The sequence below is a fragment of the Neodiprion pinetum genome, chromosome 6 (assembly GCF_021155775.2).
Source record: "Neodiprion pinetum isolate iyNeoPine1 chromosome 6, iyNeoPine1.2, whole genome shotgun sequence".
NCBI lineage: Eukaryota > Metazoa > Arthropoda > Insecta > Hymenoptera > Diprionidae > Neodiprion > Neodiprion pinetum.
This window is the reverse complement of record NC_060237.1, coordinates 17,769,297-17,787,943: the sequence shown is the minus strand read 5'-3', so window position 1 is coordinate 17,787,943 and position 18,647 is coordinate 17,769,297. Positions and strand designations below refer to the sequence as shown.

The 18,647-nt window shown below is 36.2% G+C and overlaps 1 protein-coding gene across 1 annotated transcript; it reads right to left on the bottom strand.

The window, feature by feature from the left end:
- Window positions 1-121: 121 nt before the first annotated feature.
- On the bottom strand, window positions 122-18,474 carry fs(1)N (female sterile (1) Nasrat). Its single transcript, XM_046631488.2, has 15 exons — window positions 18,173-18,474; window positions 15,563-16,058; window positions 14,032-14,333; window positions 13,035-13,339; window positions 12,216-12,923; window positions 11,874-12,128; window positions 10,490-10,814; window positions 9,027-10,394; window positions 6,658-6,866; window positions 6,379-6,517; window positions 5,516-5,793; window positions 3,575-3,943; window positions 2,237-2,590; window positions 721-871; window positions 122-596 (listed from the first exon to the last, which is right to left on the bottom strand). Exons 1-15 carry the CDS (start codon window positions 18,384-18,386, stop codon window positions 400-402), a joined length of 5,670 nt encoding a protein of 1,889 aa, XP_046487444.1. The 5' UTR covers window positions 18,387-18,474; the 3' UTR covers window positions 122-399.
- Window positions 18,475-18,647: the final 173 nt, after the last annotated feature.

Genomic DNA, 18,647 nt, shown 5'->3' with positions numbered 1-18,647 from the left:
GCAAAGTCGTATATCTCGAATTGCCTGTGAAAAAGTCACGTGTCGCGTATTATGCGTTTCAATAAATACAGCGAATTTGTTGGAATGGCAAGTGGGTGTAGTATTATTATTCAAATGTCAGCAACAAAAAAAAAAAAAAAGATGTGTAACGTTTTCTTATACCAATCTTATCGCAGGTATTGCATTATTTGAACTTAAGTAATAATAATAATAATAATCCAACAACAGTGATAACATACCGTAAAAGATAATGTAGTAAACAATTTTTTTTAACATACGATTACAATACGGTGTGGTAACACAAGTTACCCATTATAATTACAAATAAATAATGCGATTTGTATATGTATAATTAATTATACCTATGTGCGGACTGAAATTGTAATAATAGGAAAAATCTTAATAATCCTCGCAAGTTAGATATTCCAAATCCAATTTTTCACCGTACATTTTAGCCTCTAATATTTTCAGGCTATTTCTATGCACAGCACCGACGAAATTTCTTTTCGACAAACCCGGATTTTTTCTCAGTTTGAATCCAAACGTTTTATCGATTGACATTTGCAGACTTTCTCGGTAAACGAAGCCCTCGATTCCTGTGTACGCCGGAGAAAAAACGTTTAGGTATTTATTGCACGGGGAAATTGTTTGTTATCAACACTGCGGCGTGTTATCGAAAAATCGTGTGATGTATAAAGTAACAGCTCTTATTCGACTCACCCCTGTACTCGAAAATCTCAAGACTCCGACCGTTTTTAACAAAGGTTAAAAATGTCTCGACAAAACCGTCGAAATTTATTACCAAAAATGATTTTGGATTGTGAGTTGGAATCGACTGGCGTATTTTTTTTACCGACAGACCGTCAAATATCTGGAATCGAAGAGAGAATAAGCAGGAACGAAGAAATTCGATAAATCCCACGAAAACTTTATATGAAGTCTATAAAACCACAGTGATTTTTTTCTTTGTAGATTTTCAAACCAGGTAACTATTTTCAACAAGCTCCATTTTTGTTACTTTTTTTACTTATTTTCTTTTTTTGTTCTGGCTAAACCATTGCATCTTTAGCTGTGATCGTATTGACAATGTTTAGATTCATTCGATCCGAAATGCTGGAAAACTATGTTTCTCTTTTAGTTTGAATTCAATAATATTCTGCGAAATATTTTCGGAATTTCAAGAACAGTATGAAAAATTAATGAGGTAATGAATGGAATGCGAAATTACCGAAAAAGTAAAAAACTGAAAATACATTTTCACGACATGAATTTCGCAAAAAAAGTGTATACTCGGAGTATACAAAGGAAGTTTTGATCATTTCAGAGCAAAAAAAGAAAAGAATCAGAAATTCTTTGTACAAATATATTTTTAGCTATCTATTTTTCTAAAATTCGGAAAATTCGTTTCATATCGTAAGATTTCTAGCTTGCCAAAAAAAAAAAAAAATGAAACTTCAAGGTTGTGCAAGGAATTTTCTCAGGTTGCATTGCGGGGTAAAACCAATGTAAAAATCTAAAATAAACGCCTTTTCAACATTTCCTTTTTTTTTTTTGTATAGAAGAAAATGTAATAAGATAATAATATTCAAGGAAGTTACCAGGTATATATTGAAGTATATAATACAAAAAATTATTATCAACAAATATTGAATAATGGCCACAATGAAGCCATTCTTGCGAGACACGTTGAATTCTGCGGCACGTATTTAATTGGTGTGAATTTGACTCTAAAACAATTACTTAATCTACGTTTTTGTAGCTAGTGAAATGCGTAAGGAATTCTAAAAATATTGATTTTTGTGTAATTGGAGTTTATTTGAAAAAAGAGGTTAAATTTTCGACAAAAAGAGGGCGATCATTTATTAATAAATAATGTTTTAACTAACTTGTCGAAAATCGTCCACGCATTTCACTAGCTATAAACATGTAGATTAAGTAATATTTTTTCCCAGATTCAAATTTGCACCAATTACACCGCGTGCCGCAGAATTCAACATGTCTCACAAGAATGGCTCCAATGTCGTTATTTTTTAATATTTGCTGACAATAGTTTTCTTATATTATACTCAAATATATGCGCAAAAACTTTTTCAAATATTATTATCTCATTAGCTTTTCTTGCATTAAAAAAAAAAATTGTCACAAAAGCGCTTTTTTTTAAGGTTCTCACAACGGTGTTGCCTCTTAAAATCCGAAAAATGATGTGTTCTGAATATACAAAAAAGTTCGGACTTACGAACGCGTTATTTTCACTGACTCCTTCGTCGTAGTAGAGGAACATTTCATTTCGGAAAACGCCTGCCTGCAAGCCCAAAATCGAACTGTCTCTAAAGTGGTTCCAGATGCTGGTGTGATTCAGATGTAGGGGGTGAAATTCGCGAATGTGATCCTGATCGGCGAGCAATATTCTGTCCGTATTTGGAACGAACCGCATCCGTTCATCGGCCGGGAAATACGAAGTCGAATTCCCGTATAAGCCGCGATGCAAATCCTCGATCGACCACTTTTCCAATCTCTCCTTGGAGATAACCAGGAATGCGTGTTTGCCGATCTTCTTGGCGTCGTTAATGCTTCCGAGATCCAAGATATGCTAAAACGAGAATCGAGCCTCGTGAGAGTGCAATAATGCGAAGCCCGGCGATAAAGAAACGCGTATTGGAAAGTGAATTTCCCGTGCAGAGCGCGAAACTTGATTCGCGATGTTTGTTTCCTCTCCTCGATTCATTTGATGACCGCAAATCTAACGGTCGGCGGAACTTTTCAGTGAAAAAAGTAAATAAATAAACGGAATTGAGCGACTTTCGAGCAACTGTTTACAGTCAAAATTCCATCTCGCTTCAATTTGGATGTGTTCGTTCACTAAGACATGAAAATCCACGAATTTTCAGGGTTCTAAATCTTCCGATTCATGGGAAACACATTGATCAATTTTTTAATTCAACTTTTGTCTTCAAATTTTCAGCACTTCGTGTCGTCGGAAAAAATATTGTCGCGTATTTTTTTCGTGTGAGAAAAGATGATATTTTCGAATATGAAATCCATTTTGAGGAAAGTGATTCTTAGGAACTGCAAAAAACACATTTTTACCTTGTTAATTCTCTGCTTACGAAGATCCAGAAAAATAATTTATTTTCACCTTTTCGTGTAAAAGGGAAGACATCTTAGACTATATCATGAAACATCTCTCCTTTCACACACAAAAAAAAAAACACAATTTCTATTTATACTCCTTCGCGTACTGAAAATAACGTTAAAAAACAAATGAGCATTCTTAACAGGTTCTGAGGATTTACCTTAGAATGGGTTCCCTTTTCACAAAAATTAGACTATTTCACGCGAAAAGAGAAAAAAACATGAGGTCATATTTTTGTGACAATATAGAAAGTGCCGAAAATTTGAGAGCAGTGACTAAATTCAAAAACGTGATAAAACTGATCGGTTTAAAACCTCAAAAGTTTTAGGATTCAAATAACTTAGCAGGTATACGCTGTAACATATTTAAATTACAGCCCGATCGGAATTCCGAAAGTTGGTGGATCGGTCCACTATGCATGATACGTATTTAAATACTAACAGTCAATGTGTCTTCCTCAAATTTCCACAAGTTTCCGAAACTCATTCCACAGATTCCGGTTCCGATAGTCAGGAGATAAATCTGATTCTCATACTCCAAGGTGATCCATTTACCGACGTTGTCGAAATTCCGCTTGCTCGATACGATCGTGAAGCCAGATCCTTTGTAAATGAATGTGTTCAAAAAACAATTCTCCAAGTTGATCAACAGATATTCACCGCCATCCGCAGCTACGAAATGATGAGCACTTTCGATCGCGATATCGAATTCGAGGATTTGGAGATACTCGAAGTATTTAAATCTGTATACCTGGTTATTGGCATACTTTTGTAAAGGTATCAGATCCTGGCAAGTACTTTTTAAATCCATCTACGAGGAGTTGAGTAAAATTTTACAAGATAAAAAAGTGAATAAATAAAAACGAGACGAACACAAACAGAGTATATAGCTGAATATACAGAGAAAAAAAGGTTCGTTGAGGGAACTGAAATTTGATTGACTGATTGTGAGTAAAATTTTACGATAAAATATCGAATAATGAGTGTGTTTTAATACTCAAGAGAAAAATATCACTGGATTCCAAAAAACCACCAATGGACAATGGCTGCACCAAGAACCGATGGAAAACATAGTTTTTTTATTACTAGATTTATTTTATACTACTAAAAAGGTTATTGTCTGTGACTGCAGCTCAGCGAATCGGCATGAATGAACTTTGTAAAATACAGAAAATACACATTCAGCCATTCTGCCGAAACTATGTATCGAAAAACTTGAACAATCAGTGCAACAGAAGAATCAATAATTTGAATCAAGCTTTCCTCGAATCAAGGAGGTTGTTGAGTCAAGAATCAATACTTTCTCGTTTATTTTATCATGAGATTGTCACAAATTGTAGATTTATTAAATTCACGTATTCGTAAGCTACGGATATTTTCCTAAAGTATACAAAGAAATGAATAAATAAAACTATTTTGAACTAGAGACTTTCGAATTTTTATTTCAAATCACTTTTACATGGCGAAAAATCTAATGAATTTGTTTGATTTCATTCGAAAATGGTTCATTTTGTTGAGGAGACTATGCTTTACTACTAATTGTAAGGGATTCTTCTTTAATTTGATAGCAAATATTTCAACATTGCTTTGATATTGATTTTGATTAATAACCACGATTATCAAATTTAATACGAGTAAAAAAAAGTCTACGTCAATGTGCAAAAAACAGTTTTTTTCAGAAAAACGGAGCCATCATCGAGTTAAATCGAACAAGTCTATTTCATATTTATCATTTTCGAGCGATTTGAACGGAATAATCGACATCTCAGCTCTTGTTTACAGTGTGAGTATATCGTTTTTTTTTCTTTCTTTTTTTTGAATTTTTAGGAAAACCATCATACCTTACGAATACACACGAATTTGACGAATATTCAAGATTCGACTGTCTCGTCACCAAATTACCGAAAAGATATCAAATTTCGACTCACCCTCAGAGAATTTTTACACTACGAGAAGTCCGTATCGTCTTGATGCAACTAATTGTTTGAAAAATTGCTCGGCAATGCTCTAACTTTGATCAGAAGATGTAAAAAGTGAAGAAGAAAACCACGTTTTTTTTTTAATAACCCATCGATCAAAGGGTGGTTTGAAATTTCTTGTTTTCAAACTCACTACTTCTCTGCTGAACAATATCAGTTTCGAAAAATTTACATCGGAGTAACGACTAAATTTGCATCTTGTGAAATAACCAGTTGACGTATGTGAAGAAATAGTGACTTGTTGATTTCCGTAAAAATGTTAAAGCATTGATCAATTGAAGTAATTAGTTTAACCAAAACGTGTATGAATCATAATTTACACTGCATTTGGTTCCCGTCGCATTATTGATTGATTGACAAGGAACGCAGTGTTTCTTTTCTTTTTTTTTTCAATATTACCGTACCTTTACACCTGTCACTACCGAGTCGATTTCCAATTTTCGTTTCTCCAATTCGTCGTACAAAATTCGGACGTTAATACCGTTCAAGAGTCCGCTTCCCGTGACGTCTTTTTCAAAAGTGACATTACCCCGAATGCGCCAATCACCCGAGACCAATTGTTTTTTCGGAAAACTGGTGTAAACCGCTTCGCTTTCCCATATCGCAAGATCAATGTCATTTACAAGTCCAAAAACGTGTAAATTTCTTCTCAATATTAACGGACTCAAAAATTGGAAGGTACCTGAAACGTGATAAGACGTACAATTGACCACAGCGAACGAATTCTCTACTAAGTAAACAGCGTTTACCGTTTCTCGTGACACTTTGTGCAGTACGCGAAGCGCAATACGTATCCGTTGACCGTAAAACAACGTTCCGATATAATTCGAAGCCCCCCTGAGAATTTAGGCTTCGCCTGCACAACCTCAACCCGCATTACTTACATGCATTGCGGTCTGTGTAATTCAGGCGATTCCACGCACCAATTATTACAAGACCGGCAGTTCGTGTCCATAAATGCGTTTAGACATTTTTTAGATTTAAGCCTTTTGAACGGTTGATTTGGAAAAAAAATCCCCCGAATTAGACGGAGAACCTTGTGTCAAATTTTTCATTATCTTTTATTACTTAATCGTTGAACACAAAAATTTTTGTGTTTCATTCGAAATTTTCCTCTAACTCAATCTTCAACTTCTAACCTCACTTGATGAAAGAAAAAAATGGAAGAAACACAAAAGTCGAGATGAGAAATGCATGTAACGCGATTTTCTTCAAGATGAAAAAGCGTTCAAAAAAATAATTAAAAAAAAAACGAGTGATATTTTACCAGTAAGTTTTTCATCGCCATCTAATGTGGCCATTTGTGATGCGTCGATATTGTTGATACATTTCGCATTCAAGTTCGTTTGTATCTGCACATTTCCGTGTAGCACTAAATTTCCGTTAATTGTTTGGTCACCGGATAACTGAGGTGAAAATAGAATAAAAAAAAAAAAACAACATAAAGAATTAATGGAGTAAGGGAAGGACAGGGAATTAGGTGAAGTTTGTTGAAAAATATTGAATAAACGTCAATAAAATAAGATCCAAGCAGAAACTTACTTACCATAAAGGTATTGGTAAATATTTGATTTATGTTGTGCCCGTTTACCGTTCCCGTAATTCCCAAATTTTCGACGGTGACATCAACGAAGGACAGGCTATTGGAGATGATCTGATTTTCTTTCAACGAAATCACGTCATTCAAGTTTATGCCATTCAAATAACCAACGGTCAAACTAGACTCAAAAGTCACATTTGTAAATGTCAAGACACCTGAAATCAATTTTTAGTTTTCAAAGCGAAAATGGTTGTGCTACAACATCGGAATTTCATTTTTTTTTCACGAACTCTTCGACAGCAATAAGAACTTTAAGTTTCATTTCACTTCGTGTGATTTGTACCCGGCATACTTATAAAGATTAGCGGGGAAAAAATGAATATTTTTCATTCGTTTCATGAAGTGATGGTTATCTATTGAGTATTTATCAAATTTTTATATTCGCAAGCCATAAAAACGTCTTGGAAAATACAAAAATAGTAAATACTGTGATTAGAAACAAAAACTTGCGATATCCAATGAATGCTTGATTTCGAATCGCTTCAAAGTGGCATCTAATAGATTCGTTCAATTCACTCTACGATGTTTCGTTTTATTCAAAAAAGACTATTTTATACAAATTCACGGTAACCCTTTTTTTCATCGTGTTGATATCATTGAATATTTAATCTTACTACATTGTATCAATACCGATTGTGATCAACAAATTGGCTATATTGATTATTGAATCAAATACCGAACAAAGAAAAAGTCTGTTTCAGTGAATTTAAAAAAAAAAAACCTTGTAAATAAAATGTACCATGGTAGAGTAAAATCTATCAACCTGCGTAATTTTCGTAATTCCAGTACATTTTATTGTCGTATTTTTTAATAGATTTGTGAAGCTCACGAATGTAGTAATTTTATAAATACTCAATCGAAGACTATATCATGATGATGTTAATAAAAATCATCGATTTTTAGCCAACCAAGCTCCTCAATTTGCTTATTCAGAGTTTAAGTTACGAATCGACTATCTCATAAATGTAAACCGAATGGCGTGGATACTAACGGACAAAATAGATTCATTTTAAGTAGGTCCACTTCCTGATAAACCGTTCCGCTATTTAAACGGATTTCACCAGAAGTTTGCATACACGCGAAGAATTCTATTTGAACGAATATCGCGCTGCATGCATGAAACCACGTATTTTGCCATGAGAATTTGCTTTTTCGAAGTACAAACAGTCCACGCGAGTGTTCAAATTTATTCGAAGGCTTGGACTGGTTTTATTTTAATCTGCAGCTGTTTCGGACGCGTAGAGCCTTTAAATATTTCCTCGAATAGGGAAATCATTAAATGTTGAATCGCGCGGATTCGATCACCGAAAAAATTTATGTCACCAAATGTATAGTGGGGATATTTTTCTACTCGTATAAATTTTTTTACAATCTGCAAATTACCAAATCGCAAAAACTACGTGATTAATAATCATAAATATGATTTAAAACCCACAGAAAATTTACAGTCTCTAAATTTTTATCTATCTCGATTTTCGATTTGGTTTTGTAACTGCAACAGTAAATTAAATTTCTTACGTTTTTTAACCGAATTAAGCACTGAAATTTCGCAACGCATTGCAATTTTTTGTATAGAACGACTGTTTTTGAACATCCTTTGAATTTTCCCGCTACACTAAAAAAAATTACAGTTCATTTTGCGCCTTTCCAAATTTTTGCCTATCATACCGTTCCTACAATTTTTAAAAATAGATGTAGTTTGATCTATGATTCAAGAATGTCAAACACGAAAACTGACGAGCAGTTCATATTTTTAGTTGATTTGAGATCTCTGAGAAATCCAAAAATCCGTCGTATTAAAATCATACTATCAAACGGGGCCTACAAACATTACAATATACAGAACTACGTCCCAAATTATACGACTCATATTTTGTTTAAGGAATGAAAACAATTTTGAATCAGGATCAAAATTTGACGTAGAGTTTCAAAAAATCGATTATCAATCTTCGTATAAGCAATAATTGGACGAATTTTCTTTCATTGAAAAATAACAATCCTAAGCTGCCGAAAATTGATAGAATTTCGGTGAGCCCGGACTTAAATTTCTGATAAGTAATCACATTACTTTCGCAATATGTATACTTTTTGATCGAACGAGAAGAAACTCAAAAACGCTAACGATTAAGTGATCGAAACAATCGTTACGTCTGCACGTAAAATTGCACGAGAAATAAATTTGCTACTGAATCCCCGATGATCGTGTAAGACAAGGAATATTGGTGAAAAGTCTTTGCAACACTGGTGTCAGAAGTGGGATCAAAGTGATGACGTAATATTCTAAACCAACGTTCAACAAATTGCTTAAAATTTACCTTGCACATAGGAGGGTCGGTTCAAAAATATAGCGCTCGATTCGAGTTCCTCGATATCAACATTAGCCAGAGTACCGGTGTCCAAATGTTCTTTCACAATCAAATCGCCGCCGAGATGTATATCGTTTTCAAAAATTACATCAAAACCGCAGTGAACGTCTCTGTCGACGAACAGAGCCTTTTGATTGAATGGTGTCAGGTCCAAACCGTTGACTTCGTCGAGGATGGTGAAGTTTTTCGCGAACTTTACGGAATTGGTGAATACTTTCGTACCGGCAATTTCGACGAAATTTTCATCTCGGTTGACGGTCGCGGCGATAAAATCGCCAAAGTTGAGTCCCTGGACGAGCCCGTTGACTCGGAGATGTTCGACCGCGGCGGCGTCGGGAAACCGGAAATGGCCGGTAAGTTTAAAGGTGTGATTATTCCTTAGATAGGCGAGCCTCTCGACCAATTGTCGATAGAAAATGTCGTTCACTTTTCCCTCCGAGTCGAAGGAATCGGTGACTCGAACGTTTCCCTTGACCAAAACCGGCCCGGTCAAAGTTTGGTCCAGACGCGAGTTCAGGATACTTTCCACCGGAACCCCGTTCAGAATCGGGACCTGGAGGATCTGGCAGTCCAGAAAGTCGAAAGTCTTCTCACCCGTCAGAACGACGCCCTTTTCGTTCCTGAACACCGAGTCTAAAATAAACGAGGTCAGGTTTATCCCGTTCACCAAACCACGAACCTCCAAATTTTTGACGTAAAAACCGTCGTCAACATAAACGTTCCTCGGCCCGTTCCGCGAGTGAATTTCCGCTACGGATTGGCCGTTGATTTTGCCCGCCTGGACCCGTCCTTTGACGACGAAGGCGTCGATCGCCATTTTTCCGTTCCATATCCGGTCAAAGAGGTTCTCGAAATCGTTACGGAATTTGTCGAGATCGGTAAGAGACATGCCGTTTATCCGTCGCGCCTTAACCAAGCCAACTTTCAGCTTATTTATCCTGTGATTTCCGGTAAGGACCTGAGATTTCGTAACCGACATCCGGCGCGCCTCAAACTCGGCGAACTTTACGTTGTTTAGGATTTGCGGACTCACAGAGCCGGCGAAAAGTTCGTCAACTTCTAGATCATCGAATAACACGTTCTGAAAAGTCTGCGAAAACTTGACGGAAAAATCCCGCGCTGAAATCTTGCCGTTCATGGTTCGAAAACTTAGGTCTTCCAGAATCGGGGGCACTTTGAATATCAGTTTTTTTTTAGGGCATTTAGAAAAATCCCCGCCGCCCATCACCGCGAGTCCGTCCAAGTGATTCTCCAAGTCGTTCAACTGCTTGCATTTCAATTTATCGAAGGTTACATGGGTCGAGATTTTTTTCAAATCTAGAAAAATTAAGGGACATATATTTTTTTTTTTTTTCTTTTGTTGGAGCGCGAATAACGGTCGGATCTGCAGATCGCCGTACGCAAAAACTCACTCGGAAATTCCTGTTCGCCACTAAATGTGACGAATTCGTCGATGAGGTGCCCGTTGTACTTTTTTGATGCAACTTTTAATTTGGTGTCGATATGAACGTTGCCCAAAAACGTCTTGTGCCCGGTAATCACGGCGTACTCATCGCTCTTCCAAATTATATCGTCAAAGTCGGACAAGGTCTTACCGTTTACCAAATCCTCAACGATCAAATTTCCCTTGACGTGCAAATTTGTGAACATCGTATCGGCGGTAATGGCATTAACGTCAGTCAGCGTCAAACGATGTTCTTCAAGATCTATCTTGATACCGGTTATACGTCCGTCGATCTAAAGTCGGGATATTAATTGAAATCGTTGCAAATCAGACACGTTGTAACAGTGCTATTTTTATAAAGTTACCGAATCTCTTTTGGACTCAGGAAACGTAACTAAAGTTAATATACATGTATAGCCATTAATATTTGTTTCAAAATTTAATATCTGAAACTTGTAGAGAAATTGAACAGAAACTTGTGTTCCGGACTTCTTGAATTGATTGAAATTAATCAAAAAAAAATTAGTACTTAAATTCACATTTTATGTGGACTTATATTTAGCATATAAGTTGGCAAGGTTAACGTAACGAAACGTGGAAAGAAATATAACAATTTTGTAGTTTCAGAAAAGAGTTAAATTTGCAAAATCTGATGCGCTATTAGTGTTAACTGAATCTCAGGCAATACTAATGTTGCAAAATAACTATTTTTTTTACAGACATCAACCTGCTAAACCGTAATAAAGCTGAACATGTTGATATTTTTCAAACTCAACTCTTTCGGGTGTTCTAAAATTGGAAAAAATAAATTTGTTGTTCTATGTTTTATTACGTTAGCGTCGCTGATTGCAAACTCGTAATCCATCAGAAATTCCGATATCTCGAAATAGAGTTTTTCAAAATCCTGGGACTTTTACAAATTGTTGCAGTGGCATTACTGTCTTTCAAGGTATAAAAAATATTCTCAATGCAAGACAATTTGTTTCAACCAACAACTTTGGTGACAGTTATACCGTCCAATAATTATATCCAATCACTGTTATCGATAAATTAAGCATTCGTAAATAGATTAAATGAATTCTATTTTAAATGATCAATGATCGTTAAAAACAAAAATTCTTAAATCAATAACTCGCTGCTGCGTTCTGTATAAACAGTGTTTTGTAGGTCAAAATTAATTCGTGAACTCTGTAAATAACTTTCTGAGAATAAATCCAAGATAAAAACCTTTCGATAAGTTTTTGTTCATCATTCTCTCAAAAGCACAACATTTTTCAGGTTCTGAAACATTAGAACTTCCATAGAAAACGGATTCGATCTTGAGTGAGAAAAAATCGGTGGTAAAAAATTACCTGCAAATTTTCCTCTATCGTTAAATTCTTAAACGTTATTTGGTGGGGTAAATTCTGCTTCTTGTCCAAAACAACGAAATCGTCGTACGGAATACCATTGATCGTTTTTATTCCCTTCAAATTCGTTACCTTGAGTTTACCAAAAGTTTTTCGGCCAATAATTTCCGCCTTATTCGTACCGTTTTGCAGCACATATCCTGCGGGATATTTGAGACCGTTTAAAGTCGCGACCGAAACAGTGTCAGCAATGATTTCCTGTCAAAAATACACTAACGTAAATCACTTTTCCTGGTATCGGTCAAACGACCGTGAGTTGTGAGTGAGTTGCCGATATTCACGTACCCCGTAAACAACCGTCAGACCTGGTATAATTGCGGGTTGATTTTTCCACACAACACTCTTCATCAAATTGTACCACAAGAATCCGTTGATGCTGGTGAAATTGAGACTACCTTCAACGAGCAAATGATTCAAGTCGGTAAAGTCAACATTTTCGTAGTTCGTCTTTTTGGTGTCGAATATAAATTCGTTTCTCGGCACCCCGTTGATATTGGCGATATTTAAAACGGTTGCCTCGATTGACGGGAACGATTTACGCCCTTTGATAACCAATTTTTTGTCATATTTAACAAAGTCATTGTGTATATTCTCGATCGAAAAGTTATTGATGAACTTCAGGGTCGATTTTTTAACGTGCAATGTTCCCCGCACTTCCATTCCACCGTTCAGAACAAAACCTTTGCTCAATTTAACCTCCGGGGAATCTACGCGCAGAGCTGTCTCTGAGATGATTTTCATTTTCTCCATTTTATCTTCCAAAATTCGGAACCGCTGATCGAATATATTCAGGTCTGACGCTACGTCAAATTTAGAGAATAATTTTGAGCCGACTTTAAGAGACTCGAAGATGACCTCGTGCGAAAACGTCACGGCCTCGGTGTCGACTTTCGATAAATTCCAAAACCCAGTGATCACCGGATTTTTATGGTAACTCTTCTCATACCTTTTTGTCGTCTCGTCTAAAATAAATTCCTGCTTCATAAATGTTTCCTGGAAAATATATGAAAACTTGACCGTTTGCAAAAAAATTTCTCGCACCGTTGCGACGTAGAAATGAGAATGTACCGAGTTGGATTTATTTGAGAAATTTTCATTTGATACCTCCAGAGAATTCTTGAGCTGCAATATTTTCTCCATTTCATCGAGCACGGGTCGAGGCAAATCTGACAACATGGTATCGACTCTGACCAATTTATTCTCAAACAAAAATCCGTACTTCGGTATCGGAGTGATTTTTGATAGTTGAAAATCGTCGATATTTATTGGCGGAATATGAGTGATTTGGAATTTTGTACCCTGCCAAGAAAACCCGACGACTGTGAGGTTCTTCAGTTGCACAAGAAGGAGGCATTCTTCTCTATAGGTTCGGACTGGCAAGCATTGGGCCCACAAAGTTTCACCTAAGTCTAATTTGAGGTAAGGTTTAGATAAAAGGGTACGTCTCAAAAGTACAGTGATGTCGAGGAAGTGGTTGCAACGAAAATGTGACGAAAATAAGTTTTGAATACCTCACTTGACCTAATCTTATTAGAAATGAGTAGAAAAGTTCCCCTGACACGGGATAAAATTTAAAAACGCTGAATTTCAATTGTAAAGACCTCATAACGCTGCATTATAACTTCATATAAATACTATTACTCTCCGTGATTTTTCTCTTAAGCATCTGCGTTGCACATCAGACTTTTATTAACAATACTGCTCACTTTAATCACGAATGCAATGTCCATGTATCGTCTGAGTTAGATTTTGGGTAGTTATAAATAAATTAAATTATCTTTCATCGAAATTGGACTAACAATAAAATGTTTCGGTGAAAAAAAATTTGAACAACGTGATTTCTCCGATGCTGTTAAAATAGCATGGTTTTTACAGTTGAAGTTCAGAGTTGAAAAAAACTTCGAAATCACAGGGAATTTTTTTCAATAATACTTGAGTAACTTTGTCAGCTTCAGTTTTCATTTATAAACCTTTGTTGCGTCATGTTTGCGTTTCGAAATATTTTGGAGCTGACTGTACGTCTCAGACATTTGTAATCCACGAGTAGCGTGTCAGAAAAACAAAAAAAAATAAAGTTTGAAAAAAGGAAGGAATGATTCACCGCCAAGCAATTTTTCCATCTCCACGTCGAACAGAAATTCGTTTTCCATAAAAGTAAAGAGGGCTGGTTCCGGACCGGAGATGATCAGATACTCCGTGTACCCGTTTTCAAAGCAAACCGAATTCCTGAAGCCATTTGACGTGATATTTTGCGTAGGTTTGAACAGTCCTTCCTTCGTCTCGCTCTCTTTGAATTCGTAAAACGAGATCGTGTTCGCACTATGAACACTGAGGAAAGTCTCTTCGTAGACTGAGCAGATCTCAAACCTCGAGACTTTCGGCATCCAAATTCTTTGACAAAGCCTACAAGACGCAGTGAGTAACCTTTAGCAGCAAACTAACGATGATCAACTAATCGTTCGAAAATATATTATAGCTTACGAAAGAGAGTTGCTGGTTCCAAGAGATAAGTGAGGTTTTTTTACACAAAGACAGAAAAGCTGATGGCTGAAATTTGCTCAAACAAATGGCATGGTTTACAAACAAGAGTTATAGAAAGACGTAGAACGGTTCCAAAAATTTTAGAGAAAACCAGAGCCAGGGATCGAGAAAAAAAAGTAGTGCAATTCGCACAGTATTTTTGCAAAAATATTGTTTTTGCACTTAAGAACCAATTATAGAGACAAAATTCTTTTTCAAAACAACGTTTTGTACGGTGAAAAACTCGGCAAATACTTCGCTTTACTATCACGTTCGAAAAACAGAATTGTGCTGAAACGTATACAGTATATAAAAAAACATACAAACTTTTACAAAAAATTGAAAGCATTTTACATATAAGAACAAAAGGAATTGAGAGTAAATTTTTCTGATATCACTGCGAAACTTTTTCACGGCAAAGCTCAACTTACAAACGCATATAGTAAGCATATTCTGCTAAGATATAAATTGCAAATTCAAAACTGCAAAAAAAATTAATTCCTAGAAGATCGTTTTTATATTCCTAACATGCAATGGTTTGTATGAACACTCTCTTCTTCTGAATATTATAGTATTTGCCGTCTCAATATTTTCATCGCAACATTACCTATGCGCAGTTCCACTAGATAGTAAATAGCTGTGCCACGTGAAGACGCATCAGCGTTGAATAAGTATGCACATGATAACCGAGAAAGAAACTAATTTAGAGGTATAATCATCGTATCAATTATGCAATTCAAGATTACATTCATCGTTAGAAAATACTTTAATGTCGTTTCAAGATTCTGCGATGAGTATCGTGGTTTTTTCATGGCGATAACTAGATTTCCTTCTATACGAATGCTCAATCAGAGACAACAGAGCGCGTCAATAATATCGCACTGTTTTCATCGGTCTCAAAATGTAATCGTATGAATAAAGCAAGCTTATTTTCTAAATGCATTTCACAATGACCTGAAAATCCCAGTATTGAATCAAATAATGAGCTCAAAATAATGTGCCGAACTGCCGTAGCAAGATCCAAGACGAAACGCAGAAGCCACGTACGACAGCGTTTTGAGCACACACGGCATCAGCGATAATATTGTAACCTAAAAGTGCAAAAGACTCACCACAAGTCGAGAAGACCGCCGACGAACTTGAATCCATAGATTTCGAGGGATGAATAGTCGGCGTTGTTGTAGCTCATCTGTTCGGTGAGCAGCAGGAGTTTGTTGCGTCGGTTGTGTTGAAAGAATTCTAACCTCTCGACGCGCCTGGAGACGACTAAGGATGAAACTCGCTCAAACTTCTCGTCTGCATATTTATACCACAGAATTTCCGTTTCAGCGCCAGCCTCGATGCAAATTATGGCGAAAATTTGCTCCTGATGCGCGACAGGCTCGAGCAAAGCGATCACTTTGAACGTCAAAATAGTGCCGGTAACTGTCAAAACAGCGCGATGATGGACGCGGCCATCTTTGTTGCTATGGAAACAGAGCCAGAGGCTCGACCCCCCGCTGCTGGCCAAGATTCCGTCGCGAACGCCGGCCGAATACTGCCAGCCGGTCACGCCGATTGTTGACAGAATTGGGTCCTCCTCGATTGTTATGTTCGCGACGATTAGCTCTAGGGTGTAAGTCAGCGTTTCATTAATCTGATTGTGAATATATGTGCCGGATTGTTTACGTGATGCGCGCACAGGGAGCCCTGATTATAGGCAAATCAGGATACAATTCCGTTCTGATCAGCTCCGAGTTTCGCCGGATAGTGATGACAAAAGGGAAGCGCAGCTACTCAGAGCAAACTTGTACACCGACTTGCCTACAATTAGGGGTACCTGTGGAGCGCATCGCCGAAATAACTCGGTATACATATCAGGCAAATTTTAGTTATTACGAATCTAATATTTGTATTTCTACTGAAGATAACAGATATATAATAAGGTTTATAATTAATATAACGTATATGCAAAAAATAAAAAATATATGTATAAAATATACATGTAAAATATATAATATATATACTCCCGTAACTATGCATTTTAGTCGACAGCAAGGTACGTCAGATTGCTGTAGTGCAGTTAACTAGGGGCCGTCATTGAATTACGACAGGTTTATTTTTCGCAAATTTGTACTTTTAAAACCTTACGCAATTTACAGACAGCCCCTCTTGAGTGCGAACCGGTGACATTATAATGCATGGATGGGTAGAAATGCTTTTACGAATGTACTCAGAATGTTGGGTGAAGACTGGGAATAACATACGAAACAAGGTTAAGGTGATGCTTGAGTAAATATTCGTGATTGTAGAATTTCTTTTTATCAATCAATGATTGTGATATGTAGAATGGTATTTAGTATATGTATATTACTGAAAATATGCAGTCACTTGTTTTACAGACAAAGTCTACGCACATACAGAATGTTGTGAAATTTGCATTTGAAATGGAAAAATGAAAATAGTTCCTTTAATCGCTTCCAAAACATAATATGAAAATTAGATATTTCCAGTGGATAATTATAAAACAACACATCCTTGGTTAATATTCTGAAGAAATAAGTGCTTTTCATAACCGTTCGGACCTTATCATATGTGATATTGGGTACATTGAATTTTATGTGTGATCTAATTGTAGGGAACATTTTTTTAATCCTACATCACTGTGAGATTTTATCGAAATTCGGAAACATTGAGAGACTTTCAGAAATTTTTTAAAATACTTTAGTGCAGTTTCATAAAACCGTAAAAAATCGCATAATTGTAACGGTTTAGATGACTACATTGAAATGAATTTTTTAACCGTTTCAATTTCATTGTCAATACGAACTGAGCAAGAAATTTCGAGGTTTGTTTCCGATACTTTTACAAACATCGTGCATTATATTGAGAATATGGGTTGACATGAAAATGAAATTATAAATACTAAGCAATTCGTGATGGAAATTAAACATGATGTTCGAAAAACAGGCATTTCAATCAAAAAGTGCAAAACTCTAGTCAACACTTTTAATTCCGATTAAAAATAAAACCGTTTTCAATAATACTCTGCGGCTGTTCAGTTAGAATGTTAATGTTTGCAAAATTTGAGAATTTTGGCTTTAAAACGTTTGAAAGATTTATCGCAACTCCGGTTTTAAGATTTTTCTACAGATACTATAAAAAATAAATTTCGAATCTTTAACAAAATACTCTAGTGCCACATAATTTTAACATTTGTTATTTCTGTTTTTCTTCAAACGATCGTGCATGGTCACCCAATTCTATCTCGATATTCTTGTCACCTCGATAAATTTTATTTTCGCGTCAGATAATGCTTGCTTGTTTCAGATTGAGCAAATTTCATTTCAATACCTAAACGATAAGCAAGACACAAGTGTTGTTCAAAATGAAAACAGATTTGCCATCCTCTGCGTATAGTTTTCCTACTTGTCGGTGCAAAAAAAAAAGTTATTCTTGTGTATGCAACATCGTCTCTGATATGATTTTTTCACTACAATGAGAAGGATTACATTTTCATCTGCCAAGAATTCAACACAACAATTGACCAATATAATGCGAATTCAATGAAAATAATAACAAGGAGAATTATTTCTATGTACAATATGCACAGAAATTTTAATTCCATACTATTAATAATTACAATATATTGTGAGTGTGAAAAAATTTTTAGCGCACCATAGATATAAATAATTATTGCATCCATGTTAAATGCTGAATAAATGAGTTACAAGTTTTCCTACCTTCGCGATTCCCGGCACCGCTTCCAAACTCGTATTCCTGCCATATTTTCAAACTGTCGTCCGTATCCCGAGAATATCTCTGAGTCTTTACATCCTTCAACATGACGTCCAGTCTTTCGACCATATCTTCGTCGTGAAAGCCGCATTTTGCCCGTAAGAAAATTACAAGGAAAACCAATACAGCTTTACTAAAGTGGGATGGTGCACCGGCCATCTTCGATCACCTATCGATCTCTATTTCTTGAACATGCTCTATCTCGCGTGCTTATTGATGTCGACTGTCGCTGTGATCACTTAATCGGCATTTACTACACACCTCCCCCCCCCCTGCCCCCTGTTATCCCTTTGCTCATTGTATTCGCAATCCTCGTCAGGGCACGACTCAAAATATCGCCAATTTGCGGGCTGTTTGGTGTCAGATATAGGTAGGTATATGTATACAATATACGAGTACACGCGGACCTGCACAATATGT